This window comes from Camarhynchus parvulus, chromosome 4A, assembly GCF_901933205.1.
Source record: "Camarhynchus parvulus chromosome 4A, STF_HiC, whole genome shotgun sequence".
In the NCBI taxonomy this organism is placed as follows: Eukaryota; Metazoa; Chordata; class Aves; order Passeriformes; family Thraupidae; genus Camarhynchus; species Camarhynchus parvulus.
In genome coordinates, this window is record NC_044600.1 from 11119020 (window position 1) to 11141562 (window position 22543).

Sequence of the window (22543 nt, forward strand, 5' to 3'; positions counted from 1 at the left end):
TCAGAACCAGGGAGAAGACATCTCCAAAACTTTTGGAGATGGCTCATATAGAAATATCACCAAACCCTGCCATCTACCCAGAGATTATTCAGGCATCTGCCATGCACAGAAATATCTGGCAGAATAAGAGAGTCCATAAACCTGATGCCAACTGTAACTGAGGCAACCAGCAACCTGACTTCTTTGCTGAAGAATCTGCCACCATATCACATGAGAGGTGAGGGAGAGCCTGGTTATTCCCTTCCCCTCCAACCTCACATGGCCAGATGCTGAACTCCCCGTTCCAAAAGGGCTTCCCATGGGATCATCAGGCATGAATTAGTGCCGTGTTTTCAACAAGCACAGGAAAAGTCCCTGGCCATGTTACCTGCCTTGGTGCCAGTGCAGGCACACATGCACAAGGCAATGCTGCCCTCTGCCCTGTCCTCAGGCACTCACTGCCCATGGCTGTGTACAGAGCCAGCTCAGGGCTCTGAGTCAGCCTCAGTCAAACACCACGGAGCACAAAAAGCAAATCTGGCTCCTGCAGGAAGCTGAACAAAATGTGTCAGATACATGCTTTGAATTGAAAATGTACTGACAAAATATCTACACATGCCCATTTTAAAAAGGAAATGACAGAATTAACAGAAAATAAAGATTATTCATAGTAGGCCTGACCCCAACACTAGTAATCAGGTTGATTGCCAAATAGGTCCACAAATACTTTTCTTGTACTCAGTGAAAGTACTTAAGTAGGCAAATACTGCAGGGCCTGGCAAAAGTGGGAGAATTTGGGCTTCTCTGATTCAAAGGTTTATTATTAACAAAACCCTTGGTTGCTCAAACCCCACAAAATGGTTTCAAGTGAACAGTCATACCAGTAGTTGGAGAAAGGCACACATGTGATAAAGGAGAATGAAACAGCCCACTGACGTGTTGAGACACAGCTGATAAGGAAAACAAAAAACCAACTTCAAAAAATAAACCAGTTCAGTTTCAGCTGAAGCCAGAAGCAGCCTCTGGTCTCTTTTCTCTCCCAGCATCACGAAGATGTGTGCAACAGTGCTGAAGATATTTCCAATTGTAGCCATCCTTGCAGGTAAGAATAACAAACTGATTGAGATAGTGCTGGACCAAAGGAGCCTGTGGGGGTAAGAGAGCAGGTGAGCCTGACTAGCAAAGTGGGAGAACTTTAGAGATTAATTATTTCAGGATGGAATAAAAATCATGGCTATAGTGCCAGACCATCCTCTGGAAATCCACAAACTGACCCCTGCCTGGTAAGAGCTTTTTGCTCAAGAACAGAATTTTGGCTTTGGTAGATTAATGCTTTGCTCTGATGTCAGGAAGTGGCAAAGAGCTCTTGTCATGTATTTCAAGTTTTTCCATATTTGGCTTTTGTCTCCCCTTGATAATAGGGCTGGAAAGTGATGCCTCAACCACCAAAAAATTTTGGGGGGGATGCTTAACTTTAAGCATGCAAAGTATCTTTTAATTAAATGAGGACATAATACTTTGTGAAATCCAGGAATTTTATGGTATAGTAAAAACTATGTATCATTCATATTTCAAGGGCATTTCATTGTGCTAAGCTTTACTTTTAATACATACAGCAGCAGTCATTTTAATGCTCCATGGAGATAAACAGCCCCTGTATCCACTACAGAAAATGAAAGTTAATTTCCACATCTTCTTTTCCAGATGGAATTATCTGGATTATATGATTTGGGTGCCATAGAAATATTTTAAGTAGCTACTCCTGGAGTTTCAGCGTTCTAACTCTCACACACATATAAACCCAACAGATTTTTACCTTGGATATGAAAAGCAGTTCAGAATTGGTACCATATGTACTTTTCAAAGCAATGTCCTCTAATTTGCAAGTTCTGGATTTAAGATTAGCAGTGTGCCCGTATTGGTGGGCACTACTGACTGGGGGTTCCTGTTGTGGCTCAGAAAAGGTCAGCAAACTTGGGCTTATTTCATGAGTGTTAAAAACTGCAAAGGACTTCAGTGAAAGTGGGAGATTCCTAATTAACTGTGACTTTCTCTGTGGGAAGGAAAGAGTCTCACTATAATATTGATGAGTGAAGACACAGAGCAGCCATTTTTAACAAGTTATGGTCCTGTTCATTCTAGCTGTTTTCACTGAGTTATTTCTTATTTGTGCACTTTTTAAAATTTAAACCAAAAGGCCTGTATGTAGGAAATGGGATTTGGGGTTGGAAGCCATAAATGCAAAGTGAAAGTGCCATTGACATTCATGGTGAGGAAACAGAACAGGCTCTGCAGGGCCACTTCACTCTGCTGTCAGTCAAAAGATTCATGTTGCAATTAGCATTGGTTTAAACAGCCTTTTTACTTGAGGGAAGATTATTTCAATTAAATGTATTTCTTCAAAATACAGTTTTATGGAAACTAGAATGCTTTGTGGAGTAATTTTTGCTAAAATTAATTTCTTCTGGAAAATCTTTTAACAGTCAGACTCTGTGGCACTCCTGACTCTAAAACCAGAGAATGATAAAGTAAATATGTGGAGCAGATGACTGGAAAATTGATGTTTTCAGCAGAATAACACTGTGTTGAAAGAGGGTGCCTTTAATCCTGCAAAGGGCAGAAAATAAATACACATAAACTGTGGCAGGAAACAATCATCCTCTGGCCAACAGTAATTCTTAAAGCTGAGAACAGTGAACTGAGACACCTAAAATAAGATGGCACAGTTTTCCTATTAGATCTCAGTAAGGATTAAGCTGCTGAACTCACAGGACAAGCAGAGCTGGCAGCCAGTCCTGGGATCCCCTTTCCCCAAGGCAGCGTTGACACATTTAGGTCAGTCTCCAACCATTCCTGTGACACTGTATTATGTGTCTTCACATATAATATAAATCTTGTTGTAGTTTAAACCCATTAATTTTCATCCTAGCTACCATCAACATGGAAAGTATATTATTCCCTTCTTCCTTGCAGTGAGCTTTTACTACCGAAGCCATCAAAAAAGGAAAAATAGCTTAGATGGGTTTGCATACTGTATTAACTCATGAATTTGCAATATTTAATAGTTTAAAAATGACAAAATAGATTGTTTACAAAAAGAAACAACCTATTTTGTACTTTTTAACTATTAAATATTGCAAAGACAAAATAGATTGTTTCTTTTTATGAACAATGTTTTCTCACACAGGGCTGTTAATTTCAGCAAAATACTCTTTAGTATTACTGCAGATTCTGCTTAAACTCTCAAAAGCAGTACCCCAACATAAGATGCACAGATCTTGCCCTGAGAAAAATATTTTACATCTTTGTCTCAATCATTAATATATGCAATAAACTCACATGAAAATTATTATAACATTAAATTCTCACCTTGCCTTTTTTGCATAGAAAGCTCAAAAATGTTTAATATTTTCCATCCCACTGAAAAAAAAACCATTCTCAGTCTGAATCTATAGACATTAGCTTTCAAACTGGACTCAATAACCTGAAATCCAGGCTTATTTTTCTGACAGCTCTCTATTTGCTGTCATGTGTCATCAGGGCTAGTAATTCACAGAGGATAGAAACAGATAAATACTGTGAGGTGGTGCTGGATTCCTTTCATTACTGTGATTGTGTAGTCAAGGCTGATCAGAGCACTGTGGGGAAAGGCTCACAGGTTGTGTTTGCTCCTTTCTGCTCTGAGCTCAACAGAGAGGATTGATTGAGTTACCAAAGAACTCCCTACAACCCACACAGTAAAAGCACTTCCAAAAAGTTTAGTTTGATTTTCCAATGTAATAGCATTGGGAAAAAAACAAGCTTGTGTTTTGTTTAGAAACCTAAACAAAAACAAAGTAATTAGCAAAGAAAAGCAGGGAAAAGCTGCTGGACTCCAGCCTGAGGGATCCAACAGTGTCACCGAGTCCCAGTTAGAACTAAGGGTGTGTGAAGTGGGAATACTGGAGGTGGTGATGCTCCTCGGTGAAGGAGACCAGATATCTAATTAAATAACTGCAAAAAACCCAAAAAGGGCAAGAAAGGTGTAAGAGAGGGGTAGACACAGCTGTGAATGAGAGTGCAAGCACAGGAGAGCACTGTGAGTGCAGACAAAATCTTCAGTTTAACCAGACTCTCAGTGAGAAGATGACTATCAGGTAATGTGAACAAGTGTGGGTTTAGGAACTCTGCTTTTTAAGAATATTATTTGTTGTTAGGGCAAGAGTATTCTGGGGGATTAATTTGCTTGCTAGTTTTTACCCCGTTCCAGCTTGTTTTGTCTGAAATTTCCACACAAAGCACAAGGGAAGCTGCACTGAAATGGAGAACAGCCAGACCCATCCTACAGTTTGTTCAGTAACACAGAGAGCAATAATTCCTGCATGGCTCCCAGGGCAGCCCCAGCTGATCTCTTCTCTCCACTCTCCCTGCCCACAGGCCACTCCAGCGGGGTCGTGGTGACAGTCCCTGAGAAGACAGTGAATGTCACTACAGGTGGAAATGCAACCCTCCTCTGCACATACACCAGTTCTGGAACCCTGGGAAATTTCTTTATTCAGTGGAGTTTTTACAGTGCCAAAGAGAGCCAGCTGCATACCGTAAGACATTTGTTTATTATTACTATGAAATTATATTTGAGATATCCTAAAGTCCTTAAAGGGTCTTGTTATGTTTGATGGGGTTATCCTTACTACAGACCAGGTAATGCTGGTGTTCCTACCCTCGAGATTAAGGACTGGGGTGCAGGGAAATTTAGGGGCAGATGAACTATCTAGGCTCCTAGCTCCCACTGACATGCCTGACTGCCTTCACAAACTGATGAGAAATTACAAAAGTGATTCAGATGCTCAAACAACTTGCTCCTGGTCACACAGGAGATGTGAAGCAAAGACCAGGTGTCCAAAAATCACACAAGTGCTGCAGCTCCTGAACCAGCTCCCTTTTCTCTTGTCTGGCAGATATTTCCTGCCATTGTGAAAGCTGCTTTCCTGGTGAGACGCCCTTGCCTGTGACAATGCGTTGTTCCCCATTTAAGGGTCAAATGAGAGCTCCTTGATCAGGCCCTGCCTTTTGGCAGCTCAGTGAGAGGAGCTGAGCATGATGGTGGGCTGTGAGCACAGAGTGAGCAGCAAGTGTTGGCAGCACTCTGCAGAAAGTTGTCATAGCAGGAAATTTGCCACAGCAAACTTGCATTGGTATTTCCCAGCATCCCATGGCTGTCGCTGTGGAAACAGAACAATTACAGGTCAAGGGCAAATGGTCCCTGCCCTTCCTGAGACCCCAAAAGGCTGCAGAGCCAAACAATATCACACTCTGGGAGATAATGAGACTGTGGTGTAGGCTGGAGGGTCAGCATGGAGGGGATTGGGAAGGACACCAACACCAGCAGTGACTTGGTCTAAGCCTGAGCCTCTCGTGTGGCTGTAAGGAGCTTGCAGAGCAGCCTGGTCTGCCCCAAAGGGGTCAGGGATGGGATCTGCCTATATGCACTCACACTACTGCCCAAAGCTCAAGAACTATCTGCTAATCTTATGTTTTGGTGGGGAAATGAACCCATGGATTTCATTCCCAGCATAACACACAGGGTATGAGCTCCCATCAGCTGTCCTGACAGGTGGTGAGCAGTCAGCAACACATTCTTCTTTAGAAAAAGAATCCTGATTAGAAGTGTTGCTGAATCCTTGAAGATTATTGGGATTCCTTTTCCATGTCCTGGCTTGTGCTTGTGGAACAATAATTTCCCATTGTTTTTATCCTGTTGCCAACATTTTTTTTCTGAAATTCGGAAAGTTCAATCCTCCTGCCTGATGTTACAGCTGAGAGTTGACGTAAAGAGATTTGACTCAGAGGAGTGTCACAGTCCACACTCTGGATATTTTTGTCCTGTTCATTATTATTTCCTAATAATATTTCAGTAGGAGGCTTGCCATTGCTGATACAGCTGTACCTTCCATTTGGTTGTCAATTACAGCAGAATTAGCCTGCAATTTGCAGAATGTGCAGCTTGTATTGTATTTGGCATTGAACAGCAATAGCCAAAATGTAAGAAATGGCAATTTAACCCAATTGCTCACTCACCTGCAGTATATCACAGCCACAGATAAAGCCTGTATCAGTGCTAAGTACAAACTCTGGGCCCATCCCAAATTCTGACTCTACCTGAATGACAGACTGATGTAGGCACACCTTCCCTGATTGTGTAGCTGAATAGTTGTTACTCATTGTTTGCTTTCCTCAAGTCAAAACTATTTTATTAAATGAAGAATTAGTCCTGAAAGGGTGGTAGCTACAGGTTTCCTAAGTTGTATATAGTACAATATATTATAATTTTGATCCTGTATGTTACATCTTAAATTATAACTGCTTGTTCAGGTGGGAAGTACAGCACTAACATATAATCAAATTCATCTCATCCAGGTTTGGTTAGAGTCTTTCTGTTCTACTTGCATCGAATTTTCCATATTGCAGCACACTAAATGCCATATTTTTTTCTGGTCACAATCAAGAGAAATAAGCAGATTGCAGTTATAAGTATTTTAGAGGGAGAATCACACACTTTAAAGAGATCCAGGAGGGGAAAACCATTTGTAAACTGTGGCTAATGATGAGAAAAATACCCCTTGAAAATTACAATCATAAAATACTGTGGGTGGTTCAGAATACACTCAACAAGGACTACCCAATGCAGGGAAACTATATGTCAGGGAAACTTCATGGATCATTCCCCCCTTTGCTCCCTCCAGGCTTCTGCAGCTCTCACTGCAGGCACAGGGAAAGCTGTGCTGTAAGGTCCACGGGAAGCACTGCTGGGAAAATTGCAGCAGGATTCCCCCATCTGAAACTCATTTCACAGCAAATTCACACATTTGCAATGGCTGTGCTTGTGATGGGTGATTTGCATTTTCATTCCATAAAGTCAGTTCAGTGTGGAAAGGCCCCGGGTTGGTGCTAATCCCCCTTTCCCTGAACACCAAGGCACAATCCCCTCTCCCTGCAGCCGCAGCTCTGCTGGGCTGGCAGGCTCAGGGAGGCTCAGAGGGTTCCTCTGCTCCCTGGATCCTGCTGCTGTCCCTGGAGGGTGCAGGACTGGGGCACTGCTCTTTTTAAAACGCTTTCAGCAACCCATTCAGTCTTGCATTAACTGACCCTGTATCCTTTCACCACCAGCCAGCAATTCCTTACCATTTTCAACCTATTCACAATAAAATTAATGGTGCTAATGCAAACACTGGGAAGAAAGGCTTGTGACTGCTTGTGGAAAATATGGTTTAAGAAATCACACGACACAGCTGAACATAAAGTTGGGTTTTCACCCTCCCTCTGAATGAGGCTGGTATTTCTATTTCAGGCTGAATTTCAGAAAGGACTGGGAGCCTGAAAGCCTGCATGTTTTCCTCTCACAAGTTTAAACAAAAAGATAATCTCTCTACAAACCTGGCTCTGCCCTGGTGGCTTGGCACATTGCTGAATTGAGTTTCACATTTTGTTCCAAGTAGGAAACATATGTATGAAAATGGAGGAGGTTGCCAGCTTTGGCTTTCATTGTTTAGGTAAAACAGTACTAATATGCAATGCAAAAATATATTTAATATGGTGGCAAAATGGTAAACACAACTATATTGGAAAGACTGGCACCATATCTTACTGAATACCAGAACAATAGCTTGAATTGTAACTGGAATAAAATTATTTAATTTTATGAGACATTTAGATTCTTCTAACAGATCCATTACAAAGTACCAAACACTTCCTTGTAAATAGCATATGTTTGCCCAGAAAAATTTGTTGAAAATTCTGTCTCTACTAAAAATTTGCCCTTTTTTCAGCAACTCATTGGATAACATTTTCAAATTCCATTTTTGAATATTGGAAAATTCTGCTAAATATTTTGAAGACAGGAGACTAGGAAGTTTTGTAAAAATTACAGAAAATACATCTTCTCCCACCTACTAAATTTTAAAATATTCCTGACATCTTACTAAATGCTAGATGTCTTGATGACCATGTTATTCACACAGGCACTATATGGAAAATAATAAGATTAAGCAGAGGAGATATTCTTTATAACAAATACATGTGGAAAAAATTATTGATTTTAATAAATACTGTTTATTTAAACAACTGAGAACATGGCCCTTTCTCTCTGCAGTGGCAACAAGTAACAGAGCAAGCTGTGAACATTATATACATTTATAAACATTATATATAATTAAGGCAAATTTATACCATTAAGGACATTTTGGCTTTAAGCATTAATGAATGGGAGGGTTAAATTTCTAGATTTTAGGACATAGCATATAAAAAGCAGAGCCCATAGGTACCCCTTTACTTTACACTGCCACTTACAGTCCAGATTTACAATGTTTTGAGATCCATAAACTCAGGTACCGTCCTGGAGTGAAATCAGTAATGCCAGGAGCAGGACTAGTGCCAGTATTAATTTAATGTCCCTAAGTGCTCAGCAGCAGATTTTACCTTGCCACAAGGGCAGGCTGTGCTTTTCTTTACTTTGCAGCCCTTCTACTGATGCAGATCTGCCTCCCAGCAGAGCCTTGGTGAAGTTGGTTTTGTCTTTTGCTGCTTGTTGTGGTATTTCCATGTCCTGCTTGCTGTGGTGTGTCCATCCCCTGCTTGCTGTGGTGTTTCCCTGCCCTGCCTTGTCCCCCCTCCCCAGGGCTGCCACAGGTGTCACAGCTCCAGCCATGGCAGTTACACCAGGGGCAAGGAGGAGCCACCACAGCCAGGCTGCTCACAGGCAGCACAGTGAAAAGGGGGCAAGCAAACAGAGCCAGGTGTTCACAGCATTCTTTTGAAGACAGCACAGCTTTAGTGGGTAAATATAAACTTTTTTACTAATTGAGCCTAACCCTGCTCTTTTCCTGAGAAGTTTCTCTAGTAGAAGTAATTTCCCTCACTTGAACTTAATAATGTAAGTATAAAATCATGGAAAATAGGATGCCATACATATTTTTAACTTTTTATTTTTGCCATTTAGCCCTTAGCAACATGCCCTTTAATGCTGAATTTAAGTTTTAAATAATACCTCCCAGCCAAGGATCTTGAGAACTTTCCAGCACTGAGTGATCTCTATTTTACATCTCCACAAACTGAGGCTAACACTGCTCACCCAGGGTCCATCACAGCCTGGCCTGGTTCATAAGGCAAAGTCCCAGCTCCTGCTCAGACCTACATCTGTGCTTCATTTCATGCTCTGAGTCACCTGGCTGGCCCCAGTGTAAAGCACCTAAGTAAATGTTTGCAAGCTGAAGCCTCTGTTGACTCTTCACAGGCGAGGCTGCAGCCTGGCAAAGCTAAATCCAACTCCTGGACCTAACCTGGGCCACACCTCGAGCCTCAGCCCAGGCCACCCACAGCTAAAGTCACTGAAATGCTCAGGGACACTGCCTGGCCAACCAAGATGTGCCCAGGGCAGGATTCTTGATTGAAATTTTAAATTCACTGTATGAGTAAAGGTCATGGATGCCTGTTATTTTTAGGCAAAACAGAATTATTGATAGACTTCTTTTGAAAATCTTCTCAAAAAAAAGGCAAACTTGTGGCACATTGGTCAGCAACAGGGGACAAGGAGGGAAAGCCCAAAGGAGGAGAGAGGCAAAAAGAGTGACCTGAGCACAGATGTGTCAGCTCCTTCCACCCTGGCACCCCAAATTCAGATTATGAGTAGTCCCAATAGCAGCACAACTCTGCTGCCCAGCACAAAGCAAGGCACAGCCATGGCCACTGGGCTACTCCAGGTGAGAGGCAGAGAAGGGCCAGCCCTGTGTGGGGGGGTTTCCATAAAAGCCTCTGAAGGAACAAATTCCCCTCCATGTAGTCTGAGCAGTTCAGGGGACACCTTCACACACTTTCAGCCACAAGACAGAGATGCTGTGCTGCAGAGCTGTCACTGCTGCAGGGCACACCAGCCTGGGAGCAGGGCAGTCCTTCCCAGCCCATGAGAAAGATGAGCCTGTGGGAGGCAGTACAGGAAAACTTCCTGGGAAGAAAGGGCATCTCTTATCCGTAAGCATTTCTTTTTGCCTAGAGCTGATTTTTTAGAACTGAGTTGCACCTAGCACTTGGATGGCTGAGCAGGCACTGTAAGGAACAGCTCCATGGGGAGCAGAGGCAGCAGCTGCAGAGCAGAGGGAAGGAGCTGCTGGTGTTGGGTCACTGCCATTGGAGTGACTCTGGGTGTCAGTGGGACCATGGGCGCTGCCTGTGGCTGTCACAAAGGGAAGTGCAGACAAGAAAACAATCAGGCTGTAACTGGGGTGTTTGGAGCAAACATTAGACTTTAATCTTAGTTTGCCTAATTTAGGAATAAGCTTCTGTTTCACCTTGTGGTTGACAAGGCCTGAGGTAATTTCTGCACAAAGCACTGAACACGAGGCACCTGCCCTCGTGATCAGCACGGATGGTAGGTGGGGAGCTGTGTGAGAAATGGCTCTTTGATTTTGGGGGAACATTTAAAGTCTCATTTAACTCTCAGATCAGCACATTTTTACTCAAATGCAGCATTCCCCATGCCATGGTATTCTGAGTATGGATGAAAAGTCAGTCAGTCTTTGTCAAAAGACGGTGTATGTGACAGATGCACGGGGAAGATGTAGCTGGAGATACAAGGTAAGAAAACAATCCCCATAATCTTAAGGGGGAAACAGAGCTAAATAGCTTCTACTAGATTTGTGCTACTGTGAAACCTGTATTCATTTTCTGTATTGAAATCTCAAAACCAGCACATGACTGAAATAAGTTGAATCAGATACATGATCCAGAATTTTTAACTCGCCCTATTTTTTATTGCATTTTTCTCTGTCAAAGTTATTTTGGATGTAGCTGTTGTGTTGGGGTTTTTCCTCCCCACTTATTCTAGGTGGCTGAACTGGCACCTTCAGGAATATTCTACCCAAAGGGTATCTGAAGGGTGTGTGCACCCACAAGGAGCCTCTGGGCTGAATGTGAGCAAGACTGGACAGCCCAAACTTGGGGCTACATATTTACATAGGAAAAAAAAAATCATTCTGGATCTCCTTTCTAGAATATAAAAGCATTTTGAGATGTGGTGGATACCAAGGACACTGAGCTGAACCAGCTCCCTCTCAGCTGTCAGCTCAGTGTTCCAGCCCTAATCCATTCCAAACTCTCTGACTGCAGCAGAGTTCCCATCTCACCATGAGGTACAGGGTACAGCCTAATGTAAACTGACATCTAATAATAACTGCTGGAGAGCAGTTACACCAAATGCACTGAGAAAACACATTTGTTCTTGGTGGGAATTGTTCAGCCACAAGAATGATACTGTGAGAACATGAAAGAGCTGCTCCTCTTTTTATTTGCATCAGTTAAAGCTGCTGAATGATTAATCCTCTAAAGGCTTCTGACTCCCTTCCTTTCTTCTTCTACCAATGCACTATTGTGACAAGACACTTCTTGTCATTATTAATACCTTCAATTCCCTGTGCAAAAAGCCCAGTAAGGGATATCCCTGTGATATCCCTACTACCTTCTGGCAGATCAGAGTTTTGACAAAAATGTGTGAAAGGAAGCTGTGGATGAATGAAGGGATTTGGGCCCAGACTCAGTCATGTGACATGTGTCAAAGAAACCAGCACATGTGTGAACATTTGCTTTCTTAGCTAGCTGAGCTCAGAATCTGAGCTTTGGGCCTTCATTAACACTCTGGCTGTGTGGCATTTGTTCTCTCATTAGATGGTAAGATGCTTAAGGAAGTGATGAACATTTTCCCCCTTGTTATTTTATGAATTCTGTCTGTCCTCAGAACTCAAAAAGGATCTCAAACAAATAAAGTTTTTAATGTCCTCCATTTTCTAGTAGCTTGAGAAAATGTCAAACAGAAAATGACAAACAGCCCAATGACAGGGCCCTCTGGATGCTGGAGCTGTCCAGTTCTCCAGGCAAAGACTGTGAGTCACACACAAAATCCATCAGAAAAATATCATCCAACAGGATCCTAGAGCTTTACATGTGCTGGAAAGGGAGAAGAGGAAAGACAGGTACTGGAAAAGAGGTCATGTCCTGAAACTGTCCTCCAGTCAGGAAATTAGGATTCTGTGGAGATTAGCAGGACACATTATTTATAATGCCCCTTCAAGTGCATCTCATAACTTTGATATCCATAAGTACTAGGCATGTAGAGCATTGTGATGCAGTGACTCCAGGAGATGGGGATGGGAGGACTATTGACCTGGAAATTATGAAGAAGTCCATCCAAAGCCATCTGAAAGACACATCTTTACACTGTTAAAAGAAGAAGAGAAGCAGAGGAAGGCATTAGAAGAGGAATTTCTTCTAATTTCCTGCCTGCTTCTTCATACACCCCCTTCACACCCCAAGGAAGATTCTTCTACAGAAGTTGTACAACAAAAACCTGTAGGTGGGCTCTACACCCTCTGCTGAACATCCGGCAGCTTTTGCAACTCCTCAGCTCAGCCTCAGCTCTGCTGACAGCTTCCTCTGCAGGCAAATACATTCCACACCATCACTCTGGGATAAACTGCCTGTGGACATGAAGGGTGACCACATGTGGTCACCATAGGGTGGCTGGGACAGCAGCTCAAGGCACTGCCTGGCCACAGGTTGAACAACCAACTAAACTGCAGCCCTTTATAAGGTCACAGATGTCTCCTGGGCAACTGTGCTGCTCAGCAGGAACTAGTGTCTCAGATTATGAAGTTCTTAGGGACAACAGTTTTAGAAGTGATAATCTCCACTCCTTTTTCTGTCAGTTGTTTGATTAGTCACCCAGGCAGCTGCTTCCAGGAAATGTGAAAAGACACCATTATATGGTAACTTGCCTGAACAAACTAGCTGGTGAGGAGGAGCAACAGCCATTAATGCACCCTCAATATTGTTTCTGCCCTGGTAAATCATCAACTTCACTACAGCTGCTCATGATTTGCTAGAGAACATGAAAAGCTCGTTTGAAGGGAAGCACAGCAGATTTCTTTTGTGGTTTTTGGTGGTTTTTTGCATTCAAGATGGTGTACTTGATATATATTTATCACACAAGATTAAAAAGATTACCATTGACTAAATATATAGTTTTCCCATATACACACATTTTAGGTAATATGGAAAGAAAAGTCAATGATGTGTGTCTATAGGAGAAAACATTAGCTGGCAGTTGCCCAAAACCAAAAAGTTTTCCATATCTTCAACAGAAAACAATTTTTTTAACTTTTGAATAAAAACACTTTTGCAAAGATTTTCATTTCAGTTTTCTGAAAGCCACTAACCAGCTTTTCAAGGACAGCATAAAACCACTTTGAACCAGGGTTTAAAACATCCATTTTGAGTGTATTGTTTAAAATGGACTATGAATTCACAGCCAATTAACTGAAACATATCCCTCTTAAATGAAATTTCCTGTGTACACAGTCCAATCATACCTCTGGGACAAGAGATACACTCAGCAATTAATCAGAACATTATTCAGCCCTTTTGGTGTTTACCACCTTCCTTCAGGCAATGAACTCCAGAGCCAGGGAGATAAGCATGGAACAGGAGAGAACAGAGAACAGGCAGGAGCCTGCAGAGGAACTGAATGCACTGCCTGAGTGTTTCACTGCCTTTATGTTCATGGCTGACAAAGAGTGACCCAGTAAGACTCTGTTTGAATCTATGAAGAGAAGAAATAATCTCTGCTATGTTGACACCTGCCTCAGATTGAACAGCATACGCAAAATATTTTCTCTGCATTCATTGACTGAGAAGGAGAGAACACAGGATTAGTTTGGCAGTGCATTGTATGAGGACTTGAGCATGTAACTCACCCTGACTCCAGGTCAAATACAGCAAGGAGCACTTGCTCCTCTGCAGTGTTTACTGGCATGCCCCAACTGCATTTACAACTTGCAGTGCCAGTTTTATCCCCAGGAAGATGGGCTGTATCTAAATGAGCATTCCATGGACCCCTTCTGCTACTCCTTACTCTCACATAATCCCAGATCACTCTGAGGTAGATTGAGTAGAATTTAGCCCCTTTTTCCAAAAACCAAGCCGTTAATAGGGTATGATGGGTCTGCCACTCCTCTCATGCTGCAGCAAGACACACATTACTTCATTTAAATCATTGTAGAGCTTAATGTCACATTAGTGTACGGAGCTGATGGAACCCCTTTCACTGCCCTGCTCCAACAGTGCACTTGGAGAGGAGATGGAAATCCAGCCCATCACTGTTGAGAGCTATCCAGGACATCAGCCTCAGAGGAGGCTGAAATCAGAAGTCACAGTTCTTGTAACTTCAGACTCTGGCAAGAAACAGTGATAAATAATACTCAGCTATTGCTCACACTCAGATAAGTGTAGAATGAGACAAATGTGGCCAGTGTGTTTTTGTGATTCCAGGTAGACAACTTTTTTGATGAGTGATTTGTTTAAACCAGACTCCCTATTTTGAGCACTCTCCTTCCCCAGGGAATAACATTGTGTCCATCCAGACTCTGGTTTGGCAATAGAGTTCCATCTTTAGACATTTGCAAAGCATAAAATCAGTTTTAAAACTGATGGTATTACATGCACACAATGGAAACTGGGAGGAGTATCCAGCTTCAGCACTTTCTAACCAGGTCTGTCATCGAGCTGACCCTGGACCTCTTACACTTCCCCACTGTGCCAGCAGTGTTCCACACCTTGGGAATGCTTTGGTGTTCAGAGCCCTGCCTCAATTGTACCTGGTGTTTGTAATCCTGGGGCAGGGAAAGATAAAGTCTGGCTGAGGAGTATGCAAAACTGCTCTTGAGAGAGGGCCAAGCTGCAGGCCTGGAGCTGCTGGTGCTGTGCAAGCTGATTCTGACCTTCATTCCAAAGCCATATCTTTGCATAAACCTGCTGTGCTCTGACAGTTTTGGAGTGTACCCTGCTTTAAGCTAATAAAGGCTTTTAGATAACATTTCTTAAAGACTTTAGTCAACACCATATCAGGGACGATAAACAGAATTAAGAATTAATATTCCTAATTCAAAATGAAATCAGTTGATCTGCAAAATAAAGCAAATTGTACTTCTCACCAGGGATCTGCAGTATCCCTAAAAGGCAGGGAACTTTGACCAAAAGGAAATTTTGATACTAGTCAAGTGAGAATGGCCTGTGAAGAAGAGTCTGTGAAATTTTTTCCTACAAGCATTTTCCCACTATTTCCATTAAAAAACATGCTGTTACTTCAACCTCACTGATGATTCTGGAATACTGCCCGTAGGAACAATGTTAGATCTATTTGGGTCACAACCTGTAATTCTATATGGACACCTCTCACAAGTTCAGTGAAATGCCTGAGTGTGCTGGAACTGTTCACTTTGCCTAGGGTGTGTATGTAGACACAGGGGGAACATACTGCCTACACAAATAGTGTCACTTTCATACAACACTGTCATTAACACCTCAGAAAAACAATTAATGAATTGTAGTTTTCCACATCTTTGTTCTTTCAGGTCTTGGTTTCAGAGCAGAGTTAGATTGGACAGAGGGCAGGTACTCCTTGAGAACTACTATACTTACCCAGAGCAGATGAGATACTGCAGTTCCTAACACACTGAGGGCCCAAGGCTCAGACTGCCATCCAGGCTCTGCAGTGAACACAATTCCACCTCCCCTCTCCCTCAGCAGACAACAAGTTTGGGATTATGAGGCCACTTCTACTCCATAATGCTGCTAGGAGCAATTGATGCTACTGAAGTCAGTAAAATCAGTCAATGTTAAATCAGCAATTTTTATTTGGGAGGAAATGCTGCATTCCTTAGAAACATTTATCTTAACTGTGCCTATCATTTGGCAAACCATTTTTTTTACTATTTAGTAAAAGGGGAACTCCTTGATCCCAAATAGGAACCCCCCAAGCACTGAGGCCAGCAGGTATTCTTTACTTCCTCCCTGATATAAAATTTAAAAAACCAAGATAGTCCATGACAATGCCTCCAAAGCTGATGACACAAACAAGAACAGCATGGCTGCTCTAATTGCATGTGTGATGACTCTGCTCTGTTCTTGTACTGCATCCTCATGGCTTTCAAGTTCACTGCCAACAGATCAGGTGCCTTGTTTGCTTAGACCTTTGTCTTGTGAATTCATTTCAGTCCTCTGCCAGATTCTGTATCTGGAAACTTCTGCAGCCACTCACTTTTTCCAATGACAGGTCCATCCTTGTCATAAACTTTTACTGAGCTGCTTATTAATGCTATCACAAATTATCAGTGCTTCACTTAATACCATTATTCACTGTGCATGACTTAGCATTTTTTCACAAAATTGTCATTTGATGGTCAACGGTCTCACTTTTGTTTTTGCAATTGCATCAGTTTGTGCTTGGAGTATCCACAAAGATTTAGCTACTGTCAATTACACAATTAAAAATACCATTTCTGAAAAGCTTGTTTTTTAAGGACCTTTAGAACTATGTATTCAAATGTACTGTGCTTTCATTTCTGCTTTCTTGGGGGAGGAGGCAAGAAAAGGGGTGACACTGCTTGGCTTTAATCAGAAATCAAATATATTCTGAGTACCAAACAAAGCAGCAAGATCTTTTGTTATTAAACTAACAATTGTTTCTTTATCACAGATCTATTATTATTCAGGAGGCCAATCTTACTCCTATGGAGCATTTAAGAACAGGATAACAGCTTCAACAAGTCCAGGGAATGCATCAATAACAATCTCCAACATGCAGCCCTCAGACACTGGTTCCTACACCTGTGAAGTTTTCAGCCCTCAGGGTGATGCTGCACAGAGTCAAAAATCTGTGATTGTCAATGTGCTGGGTAAGTGCCTCCCCTCTCTATTGCTGTATTGTCTTTTTCATCCCATATTATGAAACACTGAATTCACAGCTCAAAATAGGTAGGGCCAGAGGGAATAACAGGCTGTGGTAAACAAGGCCCATGATGCAGAGGGAGCTCCCTGAGTCACTGCTGCAGCATTTCCAAGGGCTCTGGAGGCAGCAGAGCCTGGCTGCCCTCTAGCTTCCAGCCACAGCTGACCTGCTCCCACTCCACGGCTGCCCTTGCCTCAGCTGCAGCAAACCTCACTCTCCCTCCACTGCCCGTCAGAGTCCCTTTGTGCTCTCAAAAAGTTCCCTTCTGTAAGCAGGTAAGAGGGTGGCTAGAATTACCCAGCTTCGCTCCATTTTTCATACTGGAAATCAAAGTGATACTAGTTTTGTTAAAATAAAACATCATTTTAGCTGGGAGTGACAACTTCTCACTGAAACCGCTACACGCAGGACCAGCACAGTCCAAAACTTTGCTAATTGTACCTAATCTTAATCATGGTGCTTTGCATAAATCTAGGGAGAGGCAACAGCACAGCCCAAGAGTTCTGACTCACATACATTCCCCAAACCTCTAGAAACTTAGTATTTGTTGAATGAAAGTAGTACAAAGTCTGTTTTGTGTGAAAGAAAGCAATAATTCAACCATGAACAGGCAGAGCAGAAAGGATGAAAAGCAGATGAACTTGGCATCACTTGCCCATCTTCCAGGGATAAGCAAAAATAATCTTTCCATGGATTTCCTGAAAAACCAAAGTACTACTGATAATTCTAATCTAAAATTCCCGAAACAAATAGTAAATCTTGGAGCAGTTGAATAAAAGATTACATTTTCTATATGAAAACCAAGAAAAGTTGTTGGTTTGGGCTGCTTTCATTGCTGGTAATTTTCCTTGACAGCACTCTAAAGAACCACAAAAGCATTTCTGGAGGTAGGAAATTAAAAACAATGGGTGTAAGTGAAGACAGAATCTTCCCTTTTGTGCAAAGTGAGGACATTATATGAAAATGGATACATTTTTAACAGAACTATAGCTGATTTATTTCCTTCACAACTGTTAATATACTGAAATAATTGGGCCTTGATCCTCTCCCTCTCTGTGGAAAAGATCCTGCCATGGCTCTAAATAAAATGATGTTGCTATGTGGCAGAATGGTGTATGGAGAATAGTGAGTAGTAGTGAGTGAAAAGAATTGATAGTTGTAGTTTCAACACCTCCCTAGCAGTTAATATGCAAATGAAAGATAATAAAACTCTATCCTAGGCCATGTACATATATTTAATATTACTCAATTTTTTTTTATGGGAGAGGCTTGGTCAGTTGCATGAACGAGACTCTGCTTTTGGATGGAAATCTGTAGAGGGGGTTCATCTCTTTGCTCACAACAGCTCGGTACTAGAACTGGAGGTGGATGTTTGCAGCCCAGGTGTTCACTCCTGATGTGTCTGTTCTTATTTTACAGTCAAACCATCAAAACCTTTCTGCAAAGTAGAAGGAACCCCTGAAAAAGGCCATCTGATCTACCTCCTATGCAACTGTGAAGAGGGGTTGCCTCGCCCCACCTACCACTGGTACAAGGTCGATGAGAACACCCTCAAGCCTGTGACAGAACAACTTGGTATGTAACCACAGGACTAACACACCATGTTCAGGATCTGAAATTCCAGCATTCCAAATGCTGTGTATCACACAGGCTAATTAAAATTAATCCTCCTCTTTCAATAGTCAATGTCAGAATCATATTTTTACTTATTCAAATCAACTGACAGCTGTCAAAACCACAGGATGCCTTTTCTATTTAATGTATTAAAAAAAAAGTTGAATTCCTGTCCATGCCTTTAAATTGTTAAAATGAGAAAAATATGTATGTCTTTACATCTCTCTTCCCTTGAAACTTTGAATGAATTCAAGTTGAATCAATTTGTCATTCAAGTACTAGCACATCCTTCCCTCCCAGAAATTTTCTGGACCTGTTACACTTTCATTTGTGGAGTTACACAGACAATCACAGTATCAGTGTGGGTAAAACATCAGCCAGACTGGTTGGCAGAGCAGGGGTTTCTAATACACCCCTAAAGAATCCACTGGAGCAATTTTCAAGGAAGGTAAATGTTTTATTTTAAAGAATATTAAAAAACCACACAAATAAATCAGTAATTGGTCAACCCTTTTTCTAATACCTGAATACCTCTGTATTACCCACTAGAGAGAACTGTTTGCCTCTACAGAATAAAAACAGTAATGTGTACCTGCTCCTCACTTGTCACAGATCCAAACTCTGGCATCCTTTACATTGGCAACCTCACCACCTTTGAAACTGGCTACTATCGGTGCATAGCCAGCAACCTGCTGGGGAACAGCACCTGTGAGCTGGACCTAACAGCAAAACGTGAGTAAAACACACCAAAGCAATCACACCTTTGATGGAGGACATGCACAGCTTGCAGGAAAATTCTTCAACAACTTTGAAGATTAGATTTTTTTTTCCAAGTAAGAACAGAACAGGATTTGGAGAGCTCTGGAGTTTTCATGCAGACCTGCCCAGGCTTTACGACAACCTAGAAAACTGATTTAACATCCTCACCTTAATTTACTGCAAGGAGCAGGAGCTGGACCTGGTTCTGACTGCAGAGTCTTTACTGAGAATAGACAGACAAGGAGTTTTGAGCAGTTTCTTCCAGCCAACCGTCCCACTGAGGCCTCCCCACCCCAGAAAATACAACCATCAGTGAAATGTGGCAGTACAAGGACTGGGGCACTGGAGATGTGACCACTAGCTGAAAGGCAGAAATAAAGGCAGCCTGGATTTCAGGATGTGTTTGCAATGATTGAAAAGCAAAGGCTTTAACCTACTGTCGGTATTACAGCCCAATGATTCCCTTAGCCAGGCACAAACAGGGAGTTTGTTGGGATGGGGAGCTACCCAATGAGAGAGGAGGCAGCTAAGACCACCTGAGCACAGAGCTCTCACTTTCCTGGAGCATCTTTGGCCACCATCCTGCAAAGAGTTCTTTGAATCCTATCCCTTCTTTCTGCTAAAGGCTCCTGCAATAAATTTCCATGGGATTTTGCTATACTGCTACTTCTTTAAAAGTCAAGTAATCTTTTTCTTTCCTTTGCAGATTCAGATGGGGGTATTGTTGCTGGAGCACTGATTGGAGCAATTCTGGCAGCTGCTATAATCTGCATTATTGTCTGGGTCTTTACCAAGAAGGCAAAAAATAGGAAGTCACCAAATAATGAGATGCAGTAAGAATTTCTGTTTACTTCATTTTAAGACAATTATTTCTGTAAAGCACTGCTGCTAATTCAGAACTAAAGTAAAATGCATAATACAAGTTTTGAGAAAACTTCCAGAGTGAACATCTGCTTTTGGGGGACTTTTTACCTGTTGCTCTTTTAGCAGAAAGTGCCATTGCCCTCTTCCCTGTTTTAACAGGCAGCTTCCACTTAGTATCTGAAACAGTGAAGTAAATGTTTTTAAACAACACAAACTAAAGTGACAAGTTATAAAAACAGCTCTTTAGAGTTAAAGTTAATGGGGTCTGTTAAATGCAGGTGGAGGAAGTAAAAAAGAAAGAGCAGCTAAGGGTCACCTCAGGAAATTTACTGAAATTTAAACACAGAGGGCTCAGGTCAGTGCTATCTGAAATTACAGGACACACAGTTGGGATACTCCCAGGCATCTCAGATTGCAGGAAACAAAAGGTTTAGACCACAGAATGGAGCCCAGAATGTCCATTTTGATCCTGCCCTGGAGATGTTTTCTTCTCTGTGCTTTGGTCACTCATTTTTCCCTTAAATTGCCAAATCTTCAGAATAGGGATAATCTCATGCACTATACAGACTGTATTCAGCCCATTGATGTAAAATGCTAAATAACTACATATAGTTGAGGCCAGAAAAAAAAACTGTGACTTCCCTGTAGCACAGGTTTAAGACTCCCTAATACAGAATTCTGCTAGCCCAGACCAGTGATCAGTCGCTCATGCACCTGATTTCTGCTTTCAATTGATGTAGCATTAACACCTAGTTTTGTACTTGGATCCTAATAAATCTTACTGCATTGAATTAATCCACTAGCATCTGATATTTTTTACCATGTGAAAGTGCTTCAGTATTGGGAGTTGGTTTATTATCGTTTTGATAAGACAAAAGGAATTAATACCTGTTACTAAAAATATTTTTCTAGCTTTCCATATTTTCTAAAATACTAAATATATTTTATATTACCTTTCCAGATTTCAGTCTTTTCATAATTCTTTTCTGACTGAACTCTATTTTTCATGCCCTTCAATGGGATACCAGATCTACATGGAATTTCCCAGAAAGTTCACATGAAGCAGCAAATTTTGCTATCACTCCTCAGATGCTGCCAGCACTCAGTTTCCCTTTCCACTTCCCTGGCATAACATTTAAACATACTAACATCTATTTTGTTCTAATGGTATCACTTAAACCATCAATGCAGATGTCTTTCTAGCTAATATGCTGTCAGTCTTTCTGTCTCAGCATCTCAGCATGTATTGTAACCTGTTCACACAGTCTTGAAACTGTCATCATAACATCAGAGTCACTGTTCAGATAGCAAATACAAAGATTCATTATTTTGAAAGACTGTAGTGTACATGGGATTTCAGCATGTGAGATCACAATCCTAATCCTGTCTTTCTGCAGAGAAATGGTTCAGAAACAATCCAATGCAGACTATGTTCAGGTACCCAATGAAGAAAACATTCCTGTGACCACAGTTCCATCGAGCAATGCAACAAATGAATACCCAAGTGTTGATGAAACAGCACCTCCTGCAACACCTGAAAATGATGAGAAGCAAGAAGCAGAAAAAGAAGAAACAGCCTAGAGTTTATAATAGAGTTTTCTTTGTCACCTTTGGACCCCTTTGTACAAAAATTGTTGTCATTGAATTAACACAGGAGCATGACTAAAACTCGGATTCAAGGCATTTCTATTGTGACCCACTGGGGCGGATCAAAAAGGGTCTGTTACACAGGCACTTCGTAAATAGCAGAAGATTTGGCCTTCAAAGTGAACCAAATTTCTTTTATTATCTAGTTATACTGTACAAAAATTTAAGTATGAAAAGAGTATCATCAACATCAACCTATTTTGCAAAACTAATTAGGAAATGGCATGAAGAATTTGTCAAAGTAAGAGCTTTCCAGTGAATTACCAGTAATGCTGTGTGCACAGAGTTCAGAACCACAGCAGCCTTGTCCAGAAACAGTGTTAGCCAGCCTGCTTCACGTGCACCAAGTAATCATGGCCAGTACATTGCAGTGCTTCAAGGAACTGATTTTGCACATCAGAAGTAAAAAGAGGTTACATTAATGTCATCAGAATGCTGAAACATCTGTTAACATCTTAACAGATGTTAAGACTTGAGTCAAGGAAATCCTGTGGGTCTGAATTCCACCTAAGCTAAAAAAAAAAAAAAATCCTGGAAAATTTTATCCTGTTGCTGCCTAACATGGAGAACATTCTGTTAACAGTAACCTTCTTGGCCTAAAGCTCCCAAGGGTGCCAGTGTTCCAGAATTGTCTGTTTCAGCAATTCAGGTTTTCTTTTTAATGGAATTGGCATTTGGGTACCCAGTTCAGACACAAATGACTGTTGTACACAACAGGAGCTGGAGATCTAAATCCTTTGCAAGGCTGTTCCAATAGGCATGCACAGCAGCACATTCCTCATGACACACAGATATAGCTGCTTTCAAAACTTAGGAGTCATACTGCCTTCTGTACAACACATGAGTTTTGATTGCTTCCTCTGTCTGAGACGA

The 22543-nt window shown here is 41.6% G+C and overlaps 1 protein-coding gene across 1 annotated transcript; it reads left to right on the forward strand.

Moving 5' to 3' along the window:
• Window positions 1-1016: 1016 nt before the first annotated feature.
• Window positions 1017-21604, forward strand: VSIG1 (V-set and immunoglobulin domain containing 1). The gene is made up of 8 exons (XM_030967754.1): window positions 1017-1081; window positions 4396-4556; window positions 10477-10584; window positions 16535-16733; window positions 18206-18361; window positions 19013-19132; window positions 19866-19992; window positions 21421-21604. The coding sequence occupies exons 1-8, from the start codon at window positions 1033-1035 to the stop codon at window positions 21602-21604; spliced, it is 1104 nt and encodes a 367-aa protein (XP_030823614.1). The 5' UTR covers window positions 1017-1032.
• The last annotated feature ends 939 nt before the right edge of the window (window positions 21605-22543 follow it).